Here is a 27,249-nt window from a genome sequence, read left to right as displayed (position 1 = left end):
AACTGTCACTCCAGAGATGTTACGAAACACATGGCAAGAACTTGAATATCGCCTGGGCATCTGTCGTGCTACAAGAGGTGCACACATAGAAATTTATTAGTGGTCATTCGAAACTTTGGAAGTCCCTTTGTCAATTCCCGCAAACAGCATTTTCATCCATCAATTATTTGGTGAGTTATTAAACTTTCTTATTGGTAAATTTTGTCCCGGACACCCTATATATTGCAGTGTTAGCAGGTGTAGAACTAGATTTATTTCATACCTTCCACTGTAATAGTGAAATTGCACTTAGTTTTATGACGTGTGGCATCAGTTGCAATATAAATAATCATCATGGTGCCAATCTTCACCTTCATAGGTTGATGAGTAGGAGGTCTTGTCCATACAGTAGGCGGGTGACCATCATTATCTGGAAATTAACCAATATGACGTGACCTGGGGTACCATACGTAATGAAAGTAATTTGTTAGTGTGATTTCAAACATGAATACCATTAAGCATTCTGAGACGATTACGAATCAGTGAATAAGAAGAAATTTTGAGGAAAATATCATGTCCAACATAGAAATACTACACCAGACAATTATTTTAAAATTAAATCTAAAGGGCTACTTTTCATATTCTTATATTGTCATATGGCACTACAAAGCAATAATGAATGATAACAAGTTATTAATATGGAGTTCTTTTGGAATCACAATTCAAACATATAACATGCATTGGTGTATTGTGAATACTCGTATATATACAGAGTGAAATATGTAATGTCATTCATTTCAGGGGGTTATTCTTTGAGATATTTCAAACAAAGTTTAATAAAATCTTGCTCGTTTTTGTTTTCTTTCGAGATAAAAATTGTTTTATATGAAATATTTCATAACATGTTTGGGAAAGCCATGATTTCATTTCCAGCAGTACTCGTGCAGGGTGTTCTCAACACCCCAGTCACACATATGGAGCTATTAACTACATATTGAGTAAGCCTGTACTTCTGAAACTTTCAGTACCTTTCTCAGAATTGGTAAGACAACAATAACCGTAAACAGGTTTCAAATCAGAATTTGCATACTCTAGATAATAACGGTTTAAGTGGTGTGTGCCGCCATTCCTAATGTAACAAATAATAACAATGGATGTTAAGTAGTGACTGTGTGCACAGAAAAATCAAGAGAGTGGTATGGAAAGGAAGATGAAAAGTAAATTATGATTGGGAGTGAATAGACATTCGAATATTACATGTGAACCAATATTGAATTATTACCATAACTGTACATTAATTATAACATTGTGATAGGTATGAGAGTATTTCATATAGTTGTATAAATAAAAAAGGAGCGATATTTAATTGTTCATTAAAAAAATAGCCCATAAGAACCCATTATATTTGGGGTATCAACAACACCCCACGCAACTCTTAATGTTACAAAGTTAGGGGCAACTGCTTAAGGGTTAAGAGAGCACTGTGGTAATACATGATTGAGGGAATTTTAATTTTGTCCTTTAAATGTGTAGAAATTTGAATCGAACAAAAGTAACTTTTTGTTCTGCAACGAAATTTTACAATGTTACATATGTTTGGATAAAATTTCTGAACATTTAAAGGACAAAGCTAAACTTCTTTCGTTCATTTATTATCATAATACACTGCTCTCTTAAATTGATTGTGCATACTGGAAATTAAATATGGCCTTTCCAAAACACGCAATGAAATGTTTCATATAAAACAATTTTTATCCCAAACGGGAAGCAAAAATGAGCAAAATTGTATTACAATTTTTTGTTTGAAATATCTCAAAGACTAACCCCCTGAAATTAATGACTCTCTCTCTCTCTCTCTCTCTCTGTGTGCGCGTGTGCGCATGTGTGTATAAGTATATATACGTCTTACGTCTCAGTCCACTGAACATGATGTGTAGTGAAATTTTGTTTTTTCCTCTATTTGTATGTTTAATTCCTAAACTACTAGTAGTCTAATATTTACTGTTCGAGTAATTGTGAACGTCACACCACAACAGAGAGACAACAGAATATCCTAATTTGTAAACAAGGATATCACCACAGTTACAATGCATATGGCAGACCGAAGTAAATAATGATGGTTTACTATCATTTATAAAAACGTTAGACTCACAGATAACATTTGTTTCTAGGGAAATCACAAAAGTTGTAGAAAAATGTTATTAGACATTTTTGTTCAGTAATGCTCAATCACCAGAAATTTTTTGGGGCAGTTTATGTCTGTATGTAAATACTACATACTGAGTGGAAGTAAAATAAGCCTGCAAATAGCTTATGTTGTATGTAACGAAAAACTGTAATACCATATTGGTGGAAAGTTCATAGTTTTCTCAGAAAAAAATATTTTTTACCAAATGTTTAACACCCTTTTATTCAGTAACTATTATGAATTAAATCGATAGAAAATCTAATAAAGAATCATTTATCCCTCTGTTGTATTTCAATAACCTGGACAGTTTTCGTGTAAGAACCACTGAACTACACACTCCACATTGCAGCAAGAGAAGGGAGCACGAGGCAGTACACATACACTCAGTTCGTTGACCTCTTACACCTGTATTGTGATATGAAAAAACACTTTTAGCGGCAAGGTTGCCAGACTGCCAGAACTTCTATCTTAATTTTCTAATTAACTATGCATTTAATCACAAAATGTAACAGTTGAGTATATGCTATCGTCCCTTTCAATCTGCAAGGTTATTTCACTTCCACTCTCTATACAAGTATATTCGATATGACAAATAAACTAAATTAAAATGTCTAATTTACCAGTTGCAATAGGTACTATCCAGTTGACAGTTGCATAATCCTCATCAGGATCTGTCGGTACAATAATATTATCTGGACACTTCATTTTGGGTGGTGTCACATCTATGAAAGAAAGTGAAACAACAAAAGTTTTATTCATAATTAATGTCTCTCGAAGCTCATTACGAGATTTCCTTACTTCTGCCTTACAAAACAGCAAATGATGAATTATATTTACGTGCAATGTGCAAAAAAAACCTATCACAATGGACATATTTATTATGATTCAATTAAATTCTCCTAAATTAATATGTTTTGATGTTAACACTTGTGCTAATAGAACATGACACATTCAACCAACAGGGCAAAGATGGAAATATATGAACGTAGATCCCTAGACAACATATTCCAGTATACCTCATCCCAGATTACAATCTGTTAAAATGTCTAAAATTATTTTTTGTTGTTTCTCAATTCGTCACGTGTCTATCTGGCCAAGATTTGCCCAAACATCAAGATAGTCGAAACAAAAGTATTGGTAAGAGAGAACTTCACAAAACACGGTCAGTGCTTAAATTTCTCTGGGAAACATCTTCTGTGTGAACTGCTAGAAACCGTAATAACTGAAGATACCAATAAAGAGAACCATCTAAACAAAATAGCCCTCCCTCCAACTGAACAAGAACAAAAGATTGCCAAGGTACCGAAGGGATGCAGCACCAACCCCATATCAGAGGTACCAGCAAAGATCAGCACGTGTGGGTATCGTAGTTGGTATAGCGCTGGCTTTCTGTGCTTGAGGTTGCGGGTTCGATCTTGGCCCAGGTCAATGGCATTTAAGTGTGTTTAAATGCGACAGGCTCATATCATAGATTTACTGGCATGTAAAAGAACTCCTGTGGGACAAAATTCCGACACACAGGCGACGCTGATATAGCCTCTGCAGTTGTGAGCATCATTAAATAAACCATAATTTTTTCAGCATGTGAATGACACTGAGAACAGTAATACAGTGAAGGACACGGAGGACAGCAATGAGATCCACCAAGCCTCCATCTCACTAATAAAGGAAGGTAAACCCTTAAAATTAAAATATAACTGTAAGACATTTGGTAATAACAGATATTTCAATCCAATCATATTTCATCAAAATATTCAATGTGTAAGAAATAAAACTTTAGAACTTGATACAATTGCAAGTAATCACAAAAATATTTATATTATTTGTCTCACACAACACTGGTTGCAAGGAGAAAAAATTTGCTATTATTGTTTACCAAATTTCAAATTATCTAATGCCTTCTGTCATAAGACATATAAAAAGGGATGTACAGTCATATTTACAAAAAATAGCCTAAAGTCAAAACAAAAAAAATCATACTGCACTTTTAAATGATGAAAAGAATTTTGAACATTCCGTTACAGAAATTGATCTTGCAATTTACAAAATTGCGGTAGTGTGCATATATCGTTTACCTGATGGATGCAAACATTTTTTGAAAAACTAAAAACTCTTATAACTATACTCAGGGCAAACATTTTTTGAAAAACTAAAAACTCTTATAACTATACTTAGGCATAACAAAAAACCATTATTTATATGAGGAGATTTCAACATAAACACACTGATTGGACATAACTTCACATGATTGCACTAATTGACACACCAACAAGAAAAACTTCTACTTCAAAAAGTGTATTGATCAAATAATAACAAAAAACTCCTTCTCTTTTAACACAGAGAATATCTATATATTTATTGTCGGACCATCGAATCTGTGCCCCTTCAGCGCTGTCGTCGTTCTTGGAAAAGTTAATGCCTGTACTCACTCCATTCCACCCGCTTTCCTCCCACTACGTTAAACAGCAGGCCACGAACCTTGCCGAATAGGGATGTTGCCAAACTTCCGGCAAATGGTGTCCTAAATAACTGGTCCTCCATGCTACAATATCATTTCTTTCAATCAAAATACATCTCGTATTTCTACATTATTTAAACCTAAATCAGCCACCGACGTGGCTCAGTCGGTTAAGGCGTTTGCCTGCCGGTCTGAAGTTGCGCTCAGGCGCGGGTTCGATCCCCGCTTGGGCTGATTACCTGGTTGGGTTTTTTCCGAGGTTTTCCCCAACAATAAGGTTAATGCCAGGCAATCTATGGCGAATCCTCGGCCTCATCTCGCCAAATACCCTCTCGCTATCACCAATCTCATCGATGCTAAATAACCTCGTAGTTGATACCACGTCGTTAAATAACCAACTAAAAAAAAAAAATAAAAAATAAACTAAATCACATGTCTCGAATCACATTCCGTAGCATTTCTCTCCAACCTTGGAAATTATTGCTTCTCTCGCAACCTTCAGTAATTTCTTCAATGTTGAAACTTCTTTCTGCATGGTATAAAATTCTTGTATCTTTCTTCTTAAAATACATCGGTTCATATCGTCTACAAGAATTAAAAGTTCCCTTGGTCTGTTCTTCCCTGGTGATTCTAGCTTTTCATCTCCTGCACAGACTCCCTCTCTCCTGATTTTCATCAGGAGCTCTGACCTGTCTATATAAATTACGTAAAATGTTGTATTATTAGTATTAGTTAAGTAAGTAATTTTAATATGTAATCAATTGAAATAAAATAAGCCTCACCAGCTGCTCTTTTCGTCGCCAGATTTATAGGAAACATATTGACCTGTTTGTTTCTCTTTATCGCAAAATGCTATTACATACTTGCTTAATAATATTTCTTTCACCAGTCCGTGCTACAGTATTCATGTTGAGTTGACAACACTGGACTGCAAGTGCAACTGTCCCGCAAGAAGGCCAAAATTGTGAGTAGCGGGGGAAAGAAAGGGAGAGAGGTAGAAAAGAGAGAGATAGGGATGCAGGGAGAGAAATGAATTACCGAGGCTGAGAAGGAATTAGGGTTCAGTTCGCATATCTTACGGGGGCACAGATCCGATGGTCCAACAATAATTTGAACTGTGGCGGAAAATTTTATGAAAATTATACATCCTGTGAGGTTGTGTGATGTCTCAATTGAAAGACAATAATATTAATATTGTGGGGAAATCTAAATAGTTTGTAGCGAAGTTCATAAAAAGCTTTAAATTTATTTTTTTTAATATGTGCTTCCACCGCAGCAAAGCGTATGCTGTAGAACATCTTATAGTTCATTTCGTAGTGTTGTGCAGAGGACCGTGGTTCACGTACTGGTTTTAACCCTCCTGCTACCAAGAGGGGTAATAGGATTACCCCACTGATGATTTTTCAATATTATTTTCATTTTTCTCCATATTTATTTTTGAAATTCTATGTATTTGTCCGTTATATGTCTACTAACATTTTGAAATAAGAATAACATAAATAATTAATCTTCGTTAATAAGTAATTCACGTTATTTAAGTGGGGTGATTAGATTTAGATTTATTTATTTAACCTGGTAGAGATAAGGCCGTCAGGCCTTCTCTGCCCCTCTACCAGGGGATTACAACTATAACATGAACAATAAGATTACAATTAATATTAAATTTACAATTACAATTACAATAAAAATTAAAGTACGACAAGAATACCTGATTAATGAAAGCTAGACATTTTATCATAGAAGTTAAGAACAAAGAATATTTTTGTATTTACTAAATTACAAATTAAACCTACAATAACAAAATTCTATAGTGATGAAATTACCGGATATTGAGATATTTTGTGGTAGATTAAAAGAACTATTTACAAGAAACCATGTCTGAACGAGTCTCAATTACTGACCAAGTGCCTAGTAAGTTTGCGTTTGAATTGAATTTTATTTCGACAGTCCCTGATGCTAGCAGGTAACGAATTCCAGAGTCTTGGCAGGGCTATTGTGAAAGAGGATGAGTATGAGGAGGTCCGATGGGATGGTATTGTTAGTATTGTTTCATGGCGAGAGCGTGTGTTCAGATTGTGGTGGGAAGAAAGGTAAGTGAAGCGAGACGACAGGTACGAAGGAATAGAAGAGTTCAAGATTTCGAAGAGAAAGAGAAGTGAATGTAAATTTCTTTTCTTATCTAGTTTAAGCCAACCTATTGCTTCCAGGGATGGGGTAATATGATCATATTTACGAACATTGCTTACAAAACGTACACACAAATTATGAGCACGTTGAAGTTTCATTTTGTTGTCGCTGGAAAGGTCAGTCAGTAAAATGTCAGCATAGTCAAAATGGGGAAATACAAGGGTCTGCACAAGGGATTTTTTTAAGCAAGAGGGAAGATGAACATTTATCCTTTTTAGCACATGAATAATAGAATATACTTTTCTGCAGGTTTCTGTGATTTGCATGTCCCAGTTGAGATTATTATCCATGTGAATGCCAAGTTTTTTACCGAAGAACTGAAAGGGATATGCACTGTACTTACTTTAACGGGGGAAATGTCGAGGTGCTTTACAGCGTCGGTTTGCCGTTTGCCGTTTGGGTGATCTTGTTACCCCCCTTGATAGTCTGTGTCATGAAAATTCCAGGATATGAAATTCAATTTATAGGTTAATTTTCTACATTTTTGAGCTTTTCTGCTTCCAAATTATTTTATTTTCTGCTATTCACATCATTATTCATATTGTTACTTATATTATCATGAGTATCATGATCTTTGCTTCCAATATTTTAGAAATGTTTATTATTATTTATAGTTATTCTAAAAGTGATTTTGTTAGAAATAATTAGTAGTAGAGCCTTTTTCAGAGATATTCATTGAAGTATATGTGGTGTTTTTATACTTGAATTTCAGCAAAAAACTAAAATTTACTTTCTTAGATTTATATTTTTATTTATTTATCTTTAGAATTTTTAAAGATTTTATTTTATTATAAACAAATGTCTTGAAGATGTTCATGGACGTATATTGTATTTGAATATTTAAATTGCAACAAATACGGTGACTTTCATTGCTTGTAGCTGTTTTTCCCCCCTGTAAAAATCATATAGTGTTCAGGTGTCTTCCTTGAAATGGAAGGTAGGCGAGTTTAACTTTAGTGATATGACTTCTCATGGTGTCACCAAAAACATATTTGAAGTTAATTAATTTTGGTACATGTTTTCAACAAAATGAAATGGGACATTTGGAAAAAAAAAGTGGAAAATTATTTTATATTTTTACATTTTGTATAAGTCCATAGTCAATAATATATGCATCGTTAATATTCCAAGTGTTCAACAAAGGTTGGTACATGATTTTGATGGGGGTAATTGTATTACCCCCCTCGATAGTAGTAAGTTGCAAAAAACGTTGGTAGCATGAGAGTTAAATATACTTTACCTTCATTTCAGTAATTAATACAGCAGTAAGTACTTAAAATCATTCCAATACAAAAAAAAGGTGATAAATCAAAAGCAGATAATAAAATTACAGACCAATATCCCTACTATCATCCCTCTCAAAAATCTTAGAAAAAGTAATACATAATACAATAGGCCTAATGTCTTTCCTCGAAACTCATAAAGTCTTTCGTAACTCACAGTTTGGTTTCCGAAAAATGAAATCCATTAATAATGCCTTATTCTCCTTCATTAACAGTATATTGCAAGCAAAAGACAATAGAGAGCAAATATTTGGGCAATTTCTTGATCTTTCAAAAGCATTTGACATTGGGAAGAATGATATCCTAATATGGAAACTCAATAATTATGGAATAAGAGGTATAGCAAATAATTGGTTTATATCTTACTTAAGTAATAGAAAACAGATTGTCCAAATAGATTCAGTTAACTCAAACCCAGCTTTTATCAAAACCAGTGTTCCCCATGGCTCAGTACTGGGTCCAATATTATTTCTGCTATGATGGACTTACATGAGGGCAGCAATGAACCTCCGGGTTCCTTAAAAGCTGTAAGTAAGTCAGTGAGTGAGTGAGTGAGTGAGTGAGTGAGTGAGTGAGTGAGTGAGTGAGTGAGTGAGTGAGTAAGTAAGTAAGTAAAGTAAGTAAGTATATATTAATGACTTGCCAATAAATATACCCCACTCAGAAACAGTGCTCTTTGCGGATGATACAAACACGGAATGATTTTCAGAAGCAGAAATGAGAATATCCTACAGAATAACATAAATTAAGATAACAATCAATTAAAAGAATGGGTAATACATAACAGATTTAATCTAAACATCGACAAAGCAGTGTTTATTCATTTTAATCAAAATAAAACTCATAAAAACTCGCAACTATATTATATTGACAATCAGAATATAAAAGAAGTTGAATTCACAAAATTCTTGGGAGTATGGATTGATTCCAATTTGTCCTGGGTTTAACACATAAGCTTTCTCTCTGGAAAACTGTGCAAATTACGTTATGTTTTCAGAATTCTTACAAAAAGCATCTCTCTTCCAACTTTTAAAGTACTTAGGGCCTGTACTACGACTCTCGGATAAAGTTCTAGTTTAAACTTATCCGGCAGATGGTATATTTATCCGGAAGTTGGGTTGTAATTGCGTACTACGACTTTTGGTTATGTGCAATCTGGAGGCTAAACTTCCAGATTAGCAATCCGGAGGCAGAGTGACAGATAGGCGTTATCCGGAGGTTGGAACTCGGTATTGAAATCAAGATGGCTGCACGTCGTACAGCTGGTGATTTGAAGGATCGATTTAATTTTGATACTGATTCTGATGATGAGTTCTGGAGCAGATGCTTCGTTATATCAGAACAGCAAAACGAATTAACCTCCGTCCAAATAATTTTGAAGAGTGGAATGACGAGAAAGTTTTGAGACGGTTTCAAATAACGAAACCTACTACATGTAATCAATGATCAACTGAAACAAGACACAGATCGTAAGTACACAGTTAATAATAAGCTACACTATTTCGGTAGGTATTACATCAATATTTTGTATTTAATAGCACTATAATAATTATTTTGAAGTACACTAACCTGTAATAGGCGTACAGTAGAAGTGAGGTTAGAATGTTGCTTCATGCAGGTGTTCTGTTGTCCTTACAAGGTATTAAGGTGATTGATATAATAATATAGAGCAACCTACAATAAGTTTCAAAATACTTTTATATAAAAAAATAATAACCGTATATAATATATCAAAATCCTTTATATGGTAAACTGTAATTTCTTCACAATTGCGTTACCACTTTAAGATACAAATGTATTCACATATTTGGCTTCTAGTCAAGTCATATGTACCGTAAACGAAAGAAAAATTGAGAGCCGACACCAATTTCCCAAATAAAGGTGGAAAGTTGCTGTGAAAGTGGAGTGCGGTGGAGAGGTACGGGTAGGCGGGATCGCTCTATCAAGATAGAAGGGGTAGGCGGCAGGGAAGGGCAGCACATTCATTTCATTACTGTGTTTCCTTACTAATTAAAGGGAAAAGACAAGTTTTCGTAAGATCGAGTTAGTGACAGGTTAGGTTAGTATGATTTGCATATATTTACAATTGTCTAAAAAAAAAAAAAAAAAGTCAAAACTACATCCAAACCTCTTTCTTCCAGGCTATCCTGTAGGGAGTCCTTGCCATCTTTTGGTAACGCTATTGTAAAGATTTACCGGTAAAGGTGTAACCAAATCTCATTGTTTGTACATTTTTTCCAGAAATAATGCCTTACCTCTAATGGACCAATTACTACTGGTATTGAGATTCTATGCCACTGGGAGAACATTGACAACAGTAGGAGATTTTTGTGGGGTCCACGAAGTTACAGCAGGAACTGTTGTCAATCGAGCTAGTGCTGCACTTGCTGCTTGGTTTAATTGAAGTGATGACTTTTAATGCTTCATTGGGAGTAGTTTTATTTTCTCCAGTAATTAAGTGCAAGGCTTGTTGTTTTTTCCGAGGGATTCTGTCTCTCTTTTTGATGCTGTTACGAATACTTCTGAATAGTATTTTGATACAGGTTTTATGTACATATTATAGGTCTTGATTAAAGTTTTCCTAGAACTGTTTCATTTTGTGTCTGCTAGTTGTTTAGTCAACTCTCCGAAGATAGATTGGAATACCAATAAGGCATTACTCATGAGACAACTGTCAGGAGATAATGTGGTAGGGTGGCAAGTTCCCTCCTCCTTCCTTGCATATATCGCTCACCAGTAGGAGTAGGCCTAACATATTTCACTAATCAGACTTAAGATATGCTTGCCATATATTATTATTTAACAAACTGTAACAGTTTATTGAATTTTAGACATGACAGTTTTTCTTCATTTTCTGAAAGTTTTGGAATTGGCATTTATGTTTTGCAAGGGAGCTGTTTCATTCACGCTAGGCCTAATGATTCCTGTATGCAAACATATTCATATCGTTACTTTTTAAATATATTTTATTGTTTGGATCCCTCACAGTGATCTCTTAACAGGCTAATGCACTGTATCTGCAATTCAAATTTATTTTACATAAGCAAAATATGGTAAAACAACATTTTTCAAGAGGCACATTAATTGAAGCGTCGGCTGGAACAACGTTATAAGTTACATTTGGTAAAATTTACAGGAGCTGCAAAAATGTGTATGCGTACAACTTTGTTCTTATGAGGGTAGCAAACTTTTGAGTGGACAAATTTCACGTACTGCATTGATGGACAGTTGCAAGCCAAGGAGTATAGCAAGGTAACATGACATAGCCCTACAACATTATTACACGGAAACATACCGAATGAAAATTTTGTAACTTACAATGTTGTTCCAGCTGACGCTTCAATTGTATTCAGGTACTCTGTGAATGTGTACTTAAAAAATGAGAGATGGACTACAGCTGCAATTAAATTTAAAATTTATTTATTTATTTTGTGTAAACAAAATACGACATTTTTCAGGAGACACAATAAGCATAATCATTTATTACATCCACTGTCTCATTATATATGCTGTGGTACATGTCATATTTACAAATTAATAATATGCAGGCTAATACATAAGAGTACATAGTAACTGTAATTAAACACAACACAAATACATATGCAAATACACAAAACTTGGAAAACTGTGGCAGAGCCAACTTCAGCTATAAGCCCCATTTGTTAGAGATCTGCACGGGCCATAATTCTTAGGCCCGGCCCATCTCGGCCTGATCTGAACCAAGACCCGAACCCAACCAGAAACCTTAGATTAGCTTATAATTATCACCTGACTCGAACCTAATCCTGAAGACTAGCAGATAAAGCAGAGACCATAGGGATCAAGAACAGCTGCAAGAGATTATCACTCCATTAGAAGGATGAGAAGAAGTAATCTCCCAGTCATCCAGGTCAAACAAATCTGGTCAACAAAATTAAACATATATTTTGTTAAAACATAAAGAATGGGTGATTATTGTAGCATTTACTTTCTGCCACTAATTGAAGATGTCCTTGTAGATGGACCACCCATTAAAGAGGAGGAAAAAGTAATGTAAAAACTCCAAATGTTACTTTTGATATTCCAAACCCCATCTCTTTCCAAACATGAGGACATGACTTACTTTTATTTCAAATCATTCTTTGTTATAATGTTAGCATCCAACTTTCAACTAATGTATTTTTTAAAGAAATCACTGTAATAGTACTGAAGTTCATGCATTTCTAACATCTCAAGTATAATTACGTCAACATTAAACTTACAGTTCACAGATGGAGAAAGATTTTTCAATGTGGCTAATGCATTCCTCAGAGGCTTGCTTTTTTTTTTTTTTTTAGCATCCTTGGGGTGTAACTCGATCAGCTATTATCCCATTATCAGCTGAAATATTTAAGAGAGGGATATATGCTTATATTCAGACCTTTCTGGGTTTAGCCTACACTACCTACACTGAATAAACCAGTAATTTCACTTAAAACTTACTTTCATTACACTGTGTAGACACCCGTACAGTGGAAGACCTTCATCTGCTGCACCAGCTAACTCTGTAATATTTTAAGAGTGGAATTAATTCTTAAGATATTTAATTGTGGAGAAAGATGATGATTTATCATAAATGTGTGGACACTTCAAAGTCAGCAGCTGTAACAGTATTGTATTTTCTAACGTGCTATTAATCCAAACTCATTTTTAACAATAAGAAAGTAAAGCTGCAATAAAAAAGAGAGAGAAAAAACCAAGCAAACAGTTCTATTGTAAATAGAGTGTAGTCAGTTTGTTTTATCTCATGAAAAGATATTTTTCAGTTTTTCTGTACACAAGAAATCATTCACAAGTTTCAAAGTGAGAATCCTCACAGTAAAATTGAAATATAACTTAACATAATGTGGCCTAATCTGATTACAAACCCATTACAGAGAAACTCAAAATAAATTCTTCAGTTTAGTGTACTTTCTATTTTTAGGCCTACATTTATAAATTTCAAATCCCACATATTATAATACAATGATGTTTACTTTTTATGACATCCATTTCTTGTGACCATTTCATCATTATGTACAATATATATTTTAACATTTTTTTTTTTTTTTTTTTTTTTTTTTTTTTTTTTTTTTTTTTTTTTTTTTTTAACTTTTGCCTCTAATTTATCTACTGCTTGCTGCAGATTTCATATAGTATGTGTGTTAGTTTTATTTTCAACATGTTGGCTGAAAATATGTTTACATGTTACAGCTATTTCAGATTGGAAAAGTAAGCATCACACGTAGAATGTGAAAGAACGTTTTGTAGTATAAATCAAATTACCTGGAGATATTGTTGGGATGTCCAGTTTCACTTCAAAAACTAAAGAATTGCACTGTGAACCTGAATGGTACTGTAAATAAAAAAGAAATAATAGTATTATAATGTAATACCGACATTAAATTAAATTTGTATAACAATTTTCAAGAATCTAATATTTTTTTTATCCCTAAAGCTCATCATCTCCTTCTTCTGACTCTTAATTCCTTACACACTGACCTCATTCGTGTTATTAGCTGCACTGGTATCAGTGGAACTTGGTTTAGTTACTACTTCGGCTGTAACAAAAGTAAGTAAATAAATAAATGAGTGAATGAATAAATAAATAAATAAAAAGAATTCAAACTTATGTTATACAATTTCCTCTGCTTATTATTTAATAATTGTATAACTTAACATATAAATGAACTTATGCATTGAATATGAATCAAAATCACTGAGAAATCACTCACTTGATAGGAGAATTAAATCACTTACCTTGGCTAAGTTTGGATTTGGTTTTGCTTCAGTTGGAGGGGCTCCAATTGTTTGTAGCCTGCATTGTCTCTCTGCAGCAGCAATTTTATTTGTGTTCTTTTCCAAGAATTCAAATTTGCTTCTCAGCTGTTTTCAGGCCCTTGTATTTGTGCTGATGTTACTATATTCTCCCCATGCTTCATTCCATATTACTAAAAAGGAAGTAAAACTAGGTTAATTCCATATGCAAACTACAACATTAGGAAATATACTGTATTTCTCTTTTTCCCTTATCTAAGTTTCTATACCTAAATAAGCATAAGCTTTTAATGGATGATTGTCAGTACAATATCAAATATATGACTATACTGTACATAGAAACTTTGGAAAAAAAACTTAATATCTGCTGTTTCTGTGTTATTTTACGAGGTGTCGAATGTGCATTACAAACAGATAGGCCTGTTGCATTTTAGTGGAAACGTCTCTCCACCTCATGCTCTTCTTTTAAAAAATTATGTTAGGCCCTATCTGTGATCGAATGGTATTATGGCCCTAATACAAAATATCCGCTCATTTATTAACAGTAAAATACGTAGGCCTAACATACTGAAATATTGGTAATTTGCTAGGAACAGTGTACCTTGCTGTACTAATGTTGGTTAGAAATCCCAGGCCAAAGACATCATTCATTATTATCAGTATCAGTATCAGTGAACTTTTCTTTTTTAAACGAGTTATTGTGCCTTCGACCCATGATTTGAAGCCGTGAAGTACACTATTTCTAAAAAATTACCGAAATAGGTCCTATTCACTAATGTAGGCTATACAACAAACTGAAAGCACATTTAATATTAATTACAATACAAAAATAATTGCCACCTACACTTTTTGTGCAGTTACACATGAATAAAGCAATGATTATGGAGAAAAATGCACTTTTGCTGGAACCCCCACCCGTCCTCTTTAGGCCTACTAATTAAAACCAAAATACTATCATATGGTAGGAATTATTACTATTCGAAAAGAAACATAACCTTTAAAATCTTACCTTTTGCTTCCATGTAAAGTTTCTTCATACAGTATGTGTAATTTTCTGTTCTTCACTCTGTTATTTTTTGGCTGGAGCTTCAGTATTATAATAAATAATAACAATAATGCTTATAATAAAACCCCAAAATAAATAGTACCATATAAACACGGAACATAAACATGAAATACGCGGGGAAAGGTATACCAACGCAATAAATTTCACTACATTTTCAGTAACTTCATTGCCAACGTAATAAAAATGTTACTATATCTTCCGGATAACAATCCTGCAGTTAAAATCCGCTGGTAGTACAGAACAAAATATTTAACTTCCAGATTGCTAAACTGGAGTATACGAATCTGGAGCTGTAACAGGCGATCGTAGTACAGGCCCTTAGTCTACTATGTACATGTACATTCCATTCTTTCATATGGTGTAATGATCTGGGGCATGTCCTCTGAAGCTATAAAAATATTTAAACTTCAAAAGAAAATAATAAAGATAATAAAACAAATCCCTATATGCACTCCAAGCAAAGACATTTTTCAAGAATTAAATATTTTACCACTCCCCTGCATCTACATTCTAGAAACAGTTTGCTTTATTCATAAAAATTTTAACTATTTTAAAAGGAACTCTGAAATTCGTGACCATAACACTAGAGCTGCCAACAATTTGCATTATAAATTGTCATACTATTACCAAAAGTCTTAGCAGCACTTCTCATGTAGATATCTTATTATATAACAAGATACCTGGTGATATTAAACATTTAAATTATGAATGTTTTAAACCAGAGTAAAACTATTTTGTTCCATTCCATGCCGTTCAAAATTACTGTTTTTTTTTTTACATTAAAGCCATAAAATAGAATACCTACCTTCATTACTGTTGCACATAATTTTTCTCCTAACAACATTAATAACAAATATACAGTATAACTAAGATGAAGTATCTAGACTCTTAAAGGTTCAATCACTCTCAGATGATAAACTTGTTTAATGTAATCTCATTATGTATCTTGTTTTTATTTAATCTATATTAGTTAGTCTATTTATTTTAATGTCTTGTAAACTGAAAATATATTATGTTTCTTGTTACTTATTGTATCTTTTGGTAGTTTTACTATTTCTTTGAAGAACTTGAGAATGTTAAAATTAAATTCATATTAGAAATCTTATTTGTTTGTGTGTGTGTGTGTGTGTGTGTGTGTTTTCGTGTGAGTACCTAATGACGAACCTGTAATCTGTAATAGATTGTACAGGGAATAAATAAATAATACAATACAATATATTAGCAGTGTTACCATATTTAAAATTTCGTTTGGACACTTAGCTCCAGATGCTTAATTCTAATTTTTTAAGTGCTAGTATCTCATTCACTCATATTACTCTTACCGGTAGGTACTTCATTTGTTACTATCAGGCATTATGATACATTCCACTGCTCCTTACGTCATTCATATGAGTTGACAAATTTGTTTCGTTTACACATTTCTAGTTCTTCTAATTTTATTAAAGATATTGAACACTGGGTGATGTTAACCATTATTTTAAAAGTCTCCCAATTTGTGCTTTACAACATCAGCAGATTCAGTCACATTATTCATATGAGTGACTTACAAGTAACTCTGATTCCGATGGCTGATATCCTGATTGCTACACACACAATAGAACACGTTTACATATTTGAGCATAGGCTATATGGAATTTTTGTACAGAATGCCACTACTCCCAAGAGTAGCTTTTTATTCACTGTGAGATAGAGTTGGAATCAAGTCTGTCTGTTGGATTTTGCTCGAATTGAATGAAACAGTACAATTCATGATTTCGATTAAACCATAGACTAGTGCATATTACTTCATTTATTGTTTTAGTGCAAGAGATCAGCTATTATTATTATTATTATTATTATTATTATTATTATTATTATACTTACTTATGGCTTTTAAGGAACCCGGAGGTTCATTGCTGCCCTCACATAAGTCAGCTATCGGTCCCTATCCTGAGCAAGATTAATTCAGTCTCTACAATCATATCCCACCTCCCTCAAATTGATTTTAATATTACCCTCCCTTCTACGTCTCGGCCTTCCAACTAGCACTCTATATACATTTCTGGATTCGCCCATATGTGCTACATGTTCTGCCCATCTCAAATGTTCAGGTGAAGAATACAAATTATTATTATTATTATTATTATTATTATTATTATTATTAATTCGCAAACTGTCTAAATTAATTTACGATATGTTCACCACAATTACCCAACATAAATGAAGAAATACAAGCATTCCCAGAAAAGGGAAGACCACTCCATTTCCTTGTTTACCTGATATTGTTGTTATCAGGGATTATTTTCATATTGAACAGCTTTAATGAGTACATCTCCTACAATTTAATCAAGACTAGTTCAAGTTCCATAGCGTCTACAATAGTAGAGTTACATCAAATAATTGGTTGTTAATGTTAATAATAATAATAATAATAATAATAATAATAATAATAATAATACACTCGACCGATGCGAGTGGAGCCGTGAGCGTAATGTGAACTATCATGGTGACATATTACGAAATGCAGGAGCAATACAAGTGGTGCTGTGGGCTGCAGGACTCCTCAGCCGAGTAATAATAATAATAATAATAATAATAATAATAATAATAATAATAATAATAATAATAATAATAATAATAATTTGAGATTTTAACCTGTGCCAATACCCTTTGATGTGCCCAAGTCTCGTATGCAACTGACTGAACTATGAAGACTATTTGGGAATGCCACTGAAAATCTTGCCAGGGGCAAATTTTCAGTGAAGAGTTTGAATTGAATGTACCACAATTCATATGAAGGTATTTAAAGTCCAGGAGCAATTCTTCCAAAGTCCATGTGATGAATTCATACATTGCAAATGCTGCAACGTAAAACTGGAGGGAATGCATCTCAGAGTCATTCAGTTGCAAACATGGTGTGCTCGAGATTCCATGGGCTTGTGTCTGTTTAGGGAAGAAGACTGGGGTGATTATGCAAGATGTGACGTGTTATCTGTGCACCTCCCTCTGGTCACTTCTTGCGATCCCACCTATCCAGCCTCCATTTTCACAGTAAATTTCGGCCCTGATTTCAGTCCCAAATTGGAGTCATCCCTTAATTTATTTTATTTTTTTTTGTTTCGGTACGTATAACTCGAGTAAAAGTCATGTAGGTAAATAGATCATACCTCCCTTTCGTAGCGCAATAAAATTGTCAAGAAATACTTTCAATCAACACACAATGTTAGTACTCACCCACACACGTGTTAACATCTCGTCCTGTCCATTTGCCTACGTCACCACAAATCCGCAATTTAGGTCCTTTCAACTGATATCCTGCTGTGCAAGAGATGTTGCAATGGGTCCCATACACCTGCTTACTTGATGCACAGTCTGCTGGTATGTATACTCCATTTGCAATTTTTGCCAATGGAGAACAGAAGATAGCTATAAAAGAGCATTGCATATAAAGTAAAGTAGTCAACCCCCTGACAGGCCAAATCGGCCATAAGGTGGCAAAAGGTTAAAGCTCCCACCTTTATAGACAATCGGCATTTAATTGCAGTAGGGATGCCAGTCTTACATGCCCACTGCTTTTACCCCCAAGAAAATGTCCCTGGCACTCATTTGTTACACCCAGGGCCATAATGTGGCTGGAAGAATAAGATGAATGGAAAAATCCATGACACAACCTGGAATCGAACCTGCAAAATTCCAGCTTGCAGCGTTATGCCTTAACTGCGACACTACCGTGCACCTCCGAGCATTGCATATAAGTTAATTCTGTTGCCATAACATAAGTCTGTTTCTCCCTCAAGAAAATAAAACACACGTTTTCAATAAGTTTTACTATTTTGCTGAGGCACTACTTTGCACAAAGAATACACTCATTTCTACAGTTATAAATTTCTCTCAGTCATCAATTAGCAGCAAGACAGTATACACCCATCAGTTAGAGCTCCACATACCACAGTGCAAGTGATTGACACAGCAATTAGTGTGTGCAGTGCAAATAATTACAACTGTTATTTTGATATAAGTGCAATACAAATAGGATTGTGGGAGCTGATATCAATGTATATTGAGCAAGGACTGGCAGTTTTAACGTTAGAAGTAAAGTGCTAAATAAGAAGCAGAACTACAGCAGTTGTGAACAACTAATATTGTCATTAGGAATACTGTAGTACAAGGGGAAGTGGAATGGAACTCTGAAACTCCCTCCCATGTCCTTATATACAAACACACAAATGGTATAATCTTTCAGCTGGAGTTATTGGATTCTGAACAAAAGATGTAGGTAATTTCATAATGACATTTTCAATTAAACTTAAAACATAATCAAATTGGTCAGGTGAAAGTCTGAAATATTACTTAAATTTAGTAGGGTTGTTATAAAGATGACTCATGATCAATGTGTTAAAACATAAAACAACCTTATATTAGGATTTCACCTTTACAACAATGAAGTGAGGAACATGAGCTTAAAAATAAGGGACATTTCACACAAATAAGGGACATAATCTGAAATATATTGAAAATAATAATTACTAGTAGCTATTGTTTTTATGAATATAATGTAAATCTATTATTATTAATTTACTTACAATAAAAACATTGACATGACAGTTAAATTATGATTTAGTCCATCAGTCAAGTGTATTCAGAATTCGACTTAGGTGCTTTTAAAATGTCAGTATCTCATTTCATAGTGTTGTGAAATTCTTTGCAGGACATGTTCATATTTATTGAAATCATAAATTCACTTTTCACTAATGACAACACCTGTTTCTTGTATCCGTCCATTTGTTTAACATCAAAGAAAACCGCTCAGTAAATGCATTAGAACCAGGAACACTTAGAACAAATGACACAAGTTTTTCAAGTTCAATCAGTTTTTCCCCTCTGTTATATTCAGAAAACACTGCCTTCCACTTCCGAGATGTATCTTCTGCACTATCCAGAATTTTTGAAGAGATGTTTCTGAACACGCAGAATTCTTCATACAACTTTTCCATATCGATGTCCTCCACTAACTGCAGGCTATCAACAATGTCTCCAAGTGAAGAAAATGTCAAGTTCTTCAAGTCGAGTGCTCGTAGTTTCGCTGCAATATTGTCATCTGAGTAATCACAGGATTTCTGAAGATAATGCAGGACTTCATCACAGAATGCAATGAAACTGTCTTCCAGTTTTCCTTTTTGTGCTGGAGGTATAGTTTTCATGGCATTCCTTGCAGAAATTCCGAAGAACTTATCCTCTTAGTTTTGCTGCAAGCACACTGCATCACACACTTCACTTACGGAAAATGTGGCTTGTTCCAGAATTTTGATGCATTCAACAAATATTTTTGCAGCATTACTGAAGAACAGAAGGTGGATCTCAGGCAAGGTATCCTTCGTGTCATCGCCTGGATCAAAATATCTCTGTGAAACTCTGTCCACTGCAGGTTCCAATGAAAGCCAACATGTTGTGACATGCCGAAGAATATCCTTCCATTCAATATCCACAAATTCGAAGTAATCTTTTAGTTCTTCTCTATGCTTAGCAGACATAGAAAAATGACTGTGAATTTTCATAACTGCTGTTTCAACATCTACATCAAAAGAGTCGATTGCATGCCTCATGGTATTGTGAACTATGTAAGGAGAGCAGTTTGATTGTGAATTGTGAAGAAGCTTGAAAACAGAATTGTGTTTTCCATAATTCACATTACTGTTGTCTGCAGTGTATCCTAATATTTGATCTAAATGTAAACTATTTTCGTTTAAAATTTTCACAATGTACTGAAGTATCGAACTTGCTGTCTCATTTGCACTTTCATTAAAGTCCAAAAGTTTGTTTTCAAGACCTCCTGAAGGTGTGAAACATCTCACATATAGAGGAAACATGCTTTGGACACAAGCTCGGAGACATCATCTTGGAAACACTTTGGCCCCAACACATCTTTTACTAAATATTCTCCCTCTGTTCTGCCACACGAAATGCCACTAGCAATCTCAGAGTCTTTAAAAATATGAGATATTACTTTGCTAGAACAATCCATACTGGCATAACTTACGTTATGTTTCACCATATGGAACACAAAAGTTCGTTCTGCTGCAGTGTATATCTTGATGGAAAGTTGAGAATGTCTGGCTAGAAAAATATGACGTTAAATTTTCCGAATTAGACTGTGTCCTAACATTAGTTTTATGACCTTCAGTTCTGACATGCTGCTTCAGATCACACGCCCCTCCATGAGATACAGACACTTCACGTGCACAAACAAAGCACTTAGCCTTATAGGAATTTCGTATAATGTGTTTAACCCATAAGTATGCTTGGTACGTTGTTAATCATTTAATCTTCTTTTTTGGAGTTGTCTCAATAGAATTTTCGTCAGAAGCTGACATTTTATCACTTGATGTCAGTGATTAACAGCCGTAACCCATCCCTGAATATAGCAACTTTCAGTTCTCACAAACAGTACCACTTACTTTCTTCAACCTTATTCTCTGCTTCCACTCTGTGACTGTGTTCACGAGTTGCAACTGCAAGTTACCACTAGACGCCGCTAAATATTACAGGCTATTGTTATATCGACATAGTAACTTAATTGGTCACCAGAAGGACCCTGTTAACACAAAGATTATAGCTGTGCTAGGCACTAGAATGCGCTAGTGTCAGCAGGTTTGAATGTTTCCAGATGACAAAAATTAAAAAAATGAGAACTGCTGATGCTTTATGACAATTTACGGGACAACACATTATAATACAGGACGAAAATTTTTTACCTGAATTACGGGACAACCCATATAATATGGGACAGGTGGCAACCTTATTCCTGAATATTTCATTAGCCTGTAGTTTCTTATTTTTATAATAGGTATCCTTAATACAGATATTGGCACCTTCTTCTTCTAGAAGAAATGGTATCTTCAGTATCTTGGATTTATTCCTATTCATTTTTGTGAAGTCCCGGACCTATGTTAATTATTTTACATGATCATATGTAGTAGATGGAAACTATAAAACAAAACAAATGAGAATTGACAGTGATATTCCCTGATAAAGAAACCACTTCCTGGCATTCATCGCCAAGCAATGTGTGTCCAACAATGGTCACTGTAGATAAAATGTAACTTTACAGTACTAGCTTAAAAGAAAATATTACCATACTAGAATCAATGAGAACAGCTGAAAGGGGATAAACTTGGCATAAAGAATGTAATAATTGCATCAAGACAGACCTGTTGTTATTATTATTACTAATAATTATTATTATGAATTCATTTCAATAAGATCAGTGTTGAATATTCAATTTCATTGTGTTATTGTCGCTGTAATAAATGTTATTCAATTAGGAAAAGCTCTGTTTCAATTTATAATGTTCTTTGTGTGTGTGTGTGTGTGTGTGTGTGTGTGCGTGCGTGCGTGCGTGCGTGTGTTTTTTTTGTACTATCAATGGCCAACCACTGTAGACCAGTGAATGAATGAATGAATGAATGAATCAATCAATCAATCAATCAATCAACGAACAAATAAATCAATGAATGAACATGTGAGTGAGGAAATGCATGAATAAATGAATGAATGATTCAATAAATGCATGAAAAATTAAATAAATAAATAAATAATAATAATAATTATTATTATTATTACCATTATCATTATCCTGCTTCCAACAATCATGGTGTGAAGACACGTATACATTTAGCTCTGCTAGTTACAGTGTTACATGAGCTTGTTGAATATAACAACTTATTCCCTATTATAATACTTTTCATAGGGATAGAAAATAGAGGATTCTAATAAAACTCCTAGAGGTGGTGTTATATAATACCTGTCAATAATCAGATACCTGGAGTATACAGGAGACAGTGAATGTATATGGATTCAGATCCCTATGGCAAATGGATACAATATCGATGACTAAGAAAATTGGACAGTTAACTAATATTTTGTTCTCGAGTAGAAGATCTTGCATATATAAATAGTGCGTGTAGTTTGAGAAAAACTAATTTTGGAAACAGTTTTTTTTTATTCACCTGCAAATTTACAGGTGCAAGGTATCACTTTTTAGCCATTAATATGTTAATAGGCAATCATTTTCAACCTGATACAGATCCTAAATTTTTAAAATCATATATTAATTTTCTTGAAATCAATCTCGACCCTCATAATTACAGAATAATTCTCGGTGATTTCAATGCTCCTGGTATGAATTGGTCATCTGGTTGTTGCACTAATGATATTCGTTACTATGCCAAAATTAAGACAGAGTTATTTTCATCATTCTGCCTTATCGAACTTTAACAAATTTACTCCACAATAAACAACAGAACCTTAATATACTTACATTGCTTAAGGTGCAAATGCTCGTATCCCAGAAAATCAAAATTTAACAGGAGAATGAAAAAACTGTTCTTTGTCACCATTAACTGCATGCTTACATGGTACTGAAATTTTTACTTTTCCGCGATTAATATTAAAATGTGGTTTACAAGACTTTGTAGGTAGACGAATTCAACGGTACTGAAAACTCAATTTCGGAAATTTTTAGGCTTACGAGTATTTTCACTTAAGCAAAACTTAGTTTTGATAAATATAACTGACAGAGATGTCAAACTGACCAGTCAATCTCCAGTTTTGCAGGATAACTATCACCTTCTACTCATACTCAACAAAGTGATTACTTGAATCTTTACACAGATGTTTTGGTAGTCTCCTTTCTTTGTTAGTAGATTGCTTGGTGTCAACTGCATCCTGAAGCATTACTTTCCAAATTATGTTTTATTGGGAATTTCTCTGCACAATTACGAACTACATATTGAAATCAGAAACAAAACAAACATCCTTATTATGGAGATATTTCAAATATGGGCACACTAGACGTACTTATGCAGAATATGTAAATTTTCTACTCAAAACCAATTTATACGTACATACACACAATATTTGTACAAGTCAGTATACCTAATTAATAATTATGATACAAAGTTAAATTTGTTTACAATTAGAATGACTTACGTTTACATGTTGTGTGCAAGCCGTCCCATCGTGCAAGAGGTAAGCAGGTGCGATGCCTCGAGCCTACCAAGGTGTGACCAGGAGAGCAGGAGAATTCACACTCAGTGTCGATAACATGGTCCTCATTGGAACAAATCGCTGCCCCATTCTTTGGCGCCTTTGGAGCTGGACAAGTCTTCACTGTCAGTAAGAAAATTTGTTTGTATTATGTGCAAAAATTTGGTTTCATTATTACATACATACTTACTTACTTACAAATAGCTTTTAAGGAACCCGCAGGTTCATTGCCACCTCACGTAAGCCCGCCATCGGTCCCTATCCTGAGCAAGATTAATCCAGTCTCTATCATCATATCCCATCTCCCTCAAATCAATTTTAATATTATCCTCCCATCTACATCTCGGCCTACCCAAAGGTCTTTTTCCCTCCGGTCTCTCAACTAACACTCTATATGTATTTCTGGATTTGCCCATATGTGCCACATGCCCTGCCCATCTCAAACATCTGGATTTAATGTTCCTAATTATGTCAGGTGAAGAATAAAATGCATGCAGTTCTGCGTTGTGTAACTTTCTCCATTCTCCTGTAACATCATCACTCTTAACCCCAAATGTTTTCCTAAGAACCTTATTTACAAACACCCTTAATCTCTGTTCCTCTCTCAAAGTGAGAGTCCAAGTTTCACAACCATACAGAACAACCGGTAATAGAACTGTTTTATAAATCCTAACTTTCAGATTTTTTGACATCAGACTAGATGACAAAAGCTCCTCAACCAAATAATAACACGCATTTCTCTTATTTATTCTGCGTTTAATTTCCTCCTGAGTGTCATTTATATTTGTTACTGTTGCTCCAAGATATTTGAATTTTTCCACCTCTTCGAAGGATAAATCTCCAATTTATATATTTCCATTTCGTACAATATTCTGGTCACGAGACATAATCATATACTTTGTCTTTTCGGGATTTACTCCCAAACCTATCACTTTACTTACTTCAAGTAAAATTTTCGTGTTTTCCCTAATCATTTGTGGATATTCTCCTAACACATTCACGTCATGCGCACAGACATTCATTATTATTACATATATATTTTAATTTAAATTAAACCTTCGCCTAACAGCTGTATGGTGCAATGAAATCATTCCTATAGCTTTATAGGAATTTCCTATAGTGAGTTTAACCCACGTGTATGGGGATTCCCAACATGGTTGGTACGTTGTTAATCGTATAATCTTCTTTTTTCGAGTTTATGACAATGGTATTTTCGTCAGATGCTGACATCACCACATTGTGGGTAATAGCCTACCTTTGTCACAGCTAACAAAAATCTACATATAAATTATTCTAAATTCAAATACCTAGATTATTCTTACATCCAGGGTCTTCGAGAAGAAGGTGCTTACGAAAATATTTGAGGTTAAAAGGGATGAAGTTACAGGAGAATGGAGAAAGTTACACAATGCAGAACTGCATGCATTGTATTCTTCACCAGAAATATTAAATCCAGAAGTCTGAGACGGGCAGGGAATGTAACACATATGGGCAAATCCAGAAATGCGTATAGTGTTAATTGAGAGACCTGAGGGAAAAAGATCTTTGAGGAGGCCGAGACGTACTGTAGATGGGAGGATAATACTAAAATGGATTTCAGGGAGTTGGGATATGATGCTGGAGACTGGATTAATCTTGCTTAGGATAGGGGCCAAGGGCGGTAATGAACCTCTGGGTTCTCTAAAAGCCATTTGTAAGTAAATATTCTTACGTACTATGTTGAGTTGTTCTATTTATACTGCATGTTATTCACCTCTGACTTCAGCATAGTCCCTACTACGATATAATGTATGATGTCTTTTCAGACTGAATCATTTTAACTGATTCAGGGTTTTATAAATATTTTGGAACATGATCCACTTCTATGAATAAGAAATCTTGTCATTAATCTTTGAATGATACAGCTGGAGACCTTCATTTGGCCGAGACATTGCTGTCTAAGGTACACTAATGTTTTGTTCGGAATCCATCATTGTATCAACTTACAAGCAAGCAGTATGACGTCAGAATCATATGTCAGCGGGATATGCTAAGAGCAACTATGGTTGCTATTTGTCAATACACACATTACATTCACATTTAATTAAATGGTGACTCAGAAAGAATGCAGTTTTAGAAAATTGATAACTTGGTTATTTTTAATTATTGAACATATTTATTTATATGAACTGCAAATATAATCTTCGGAAATTATTTGTGAAAAATCTCATCATCCAGATGTCTACCTTCATGGTGCTGATATACATTCACACATCTGATGAGGAATTATTGCCATTTCTTGCACTAAATTAATTTTATACAAATAAAAACGCAAATTAAAGTTGCAGCTCGTTTGTGGATGACACGCCATAGACTGCCGAACACACTCGATGCTTCTTTGGCGACACAGGATGCGTATTTGTTGTTGATCCACCGACTTCGAATTTCCCCACCCAGTGTTAAATAAAAATTGCACTTGGACACTAATTAATGTTGTGCAGGTTAGGTGCACGAAATCGACATCGAACAGATATAAAAGAATGGTTGTTCTTCTAAACTGTCCTTACACACAACGCACTTTGTTTACCAGTGAAGCGACCCATTGTTACTGATTTTAAGGCCACTTCTACCACTGGAAGCTTGTTGCAAAACCCCCACTATAATAGTTGGCACATTATTTAAATAACAAAAGACATTCCTTTCTGAGTCACCCTGTATATATTATTGTTCTATAGCAGTATAGGTACTTCAACAGCACAAGTATTTTATCAATGTTAAAATCTCATCAAACGTAAAAAAAAACTGCTGATTACTAACAACAAATGCACTATAAAGCAAAACAGGTTGTTCAGTGTCAGACAAATGTGAGATTCTTTATAACACATCATAAGTGCTTCTGTTTTGGGTAGGTTGGTAAATTGCCTACTAATAAGACATGGCATGAACAAAATATTACGACAGAGATAGTGGAAGAAAAATAATATAAGATAGAGGCAAGGAGCACCTTTCTATCAAAAGACCATGTACAGTAGTGGCAAAAAGACCGGACCAACCCTTGTAGCTGATTTCAGTGTCTTGTTCACTCCAGAGAACGATAGACTGGTAACTAAGACTTTCGTGGTTCGATTCCTGCCTGGGAAGGAAACTTTTTTTTGTTCCATATTCAAATTTACTCCCAATACTTTTCCATTGCTGGTAAAATTCATGTTCTGGGGAATAATAAGTTAATTAAGTAGTAAAATATCGCTGCAATCGAAAAGTATTGGGAATAAATTTGAATAAGGAACAAAAAAAGGTTTCCTTCCCAGGC

General features: G+C 34.3%; 1 protein-coding gene and 1 long non-coding RNA gene across 19 annotated transcripts in view; both read right to left on the bottom strand.

Moving 5' to 3' along the window:
* LOC138707385 (sushi, von Willebrand factor type A, EGF and pentraxin domain-containing protein 1-like) overlaps window positions 1-27,249 on the bottom strand; it is a 376,277-nt gene that overhangs the window by 143,708 nt on the left and 205,320 nt on the right. For 14 of the 15 annotated variants that reach the window (XR_011334222.1, XM_069836741.1, XM_069836728.1 and 11 more), the window contains 4 exons: window positions 23,904-24,083; window positions 18,150-18,341; window positions 2,788-2,889; window positions 263-409 (listed from right to left, as the gene is read on the bottom strand). Coding sequence is in view for 14 of the 15 variants with exons in the window: in XM_069836741.1 (XP_069692842.1) it covers window positions 263-409; window positions 2,788-2,889; window positions 18,150-18,341; window positions 23,904-24,083 (621 nt within the window). In the remaining variant the exon portion in view is untranslated. The remainder of the gene's footprint in view (window positions 1-262; window positions 410-2,787; window positions 2,890-18,149; window positions 18,342-23,903; window positions 24,084-27,249) is intronic. The other variant, XM_069836732.1, reaches the window with a different exon arrangement.
* On the bottom strand, window positions 11,494-15,276 carry LOC138707384 (uncharacterized). 4 transcript variants are annotated; one of them, XR_011334221.1, is made up of 6 exons: window positions 14,880-15,276; window positions 13,853-14,043; window positions 13,595-13,653; window positions 13,379-13,438; window positions 12,337-12,618; window positions 11,494-11,995 (listed from the first exon to the last, which is right to left on the bottom strand). It is a non-coding gene; the product is annotated as an uncharacterized lncRNA (long non-coding RNA). The 4 variants fall into 4 exon arrangements; XR_011334219.1 differs by having other exon boundaries at window positions 13,379-13,448; window positions 14,880-15,275; XR_011334220.1 differs by lacking the exon at window positions 13,595-13,653 and having other exon boundaries at window positions 12,337-12,454; window positions 12,557-12,618; window positions 13,379-13,448; window positions 14,880-15,274.

This window comes from Periplaneta americana, chromosome 10 (assembly GCF_040183065.1).
Source record: "Periplaneta americana isolate PAMFEO1 chromosome 10, P.americana_PAMFEO1_priV1, whole genome shotgun sequence".
Classification (NCBI taxonomy): domain Eukaryota; kingdom Metazoa; phylum Arthropoda; class Insecta; order Blattodea; family Blattidae; genus Periplaneta; species Periplaneta americana.
This window is presented reverse-complemented; position numbering and strand designations above follow the sequence as displayed.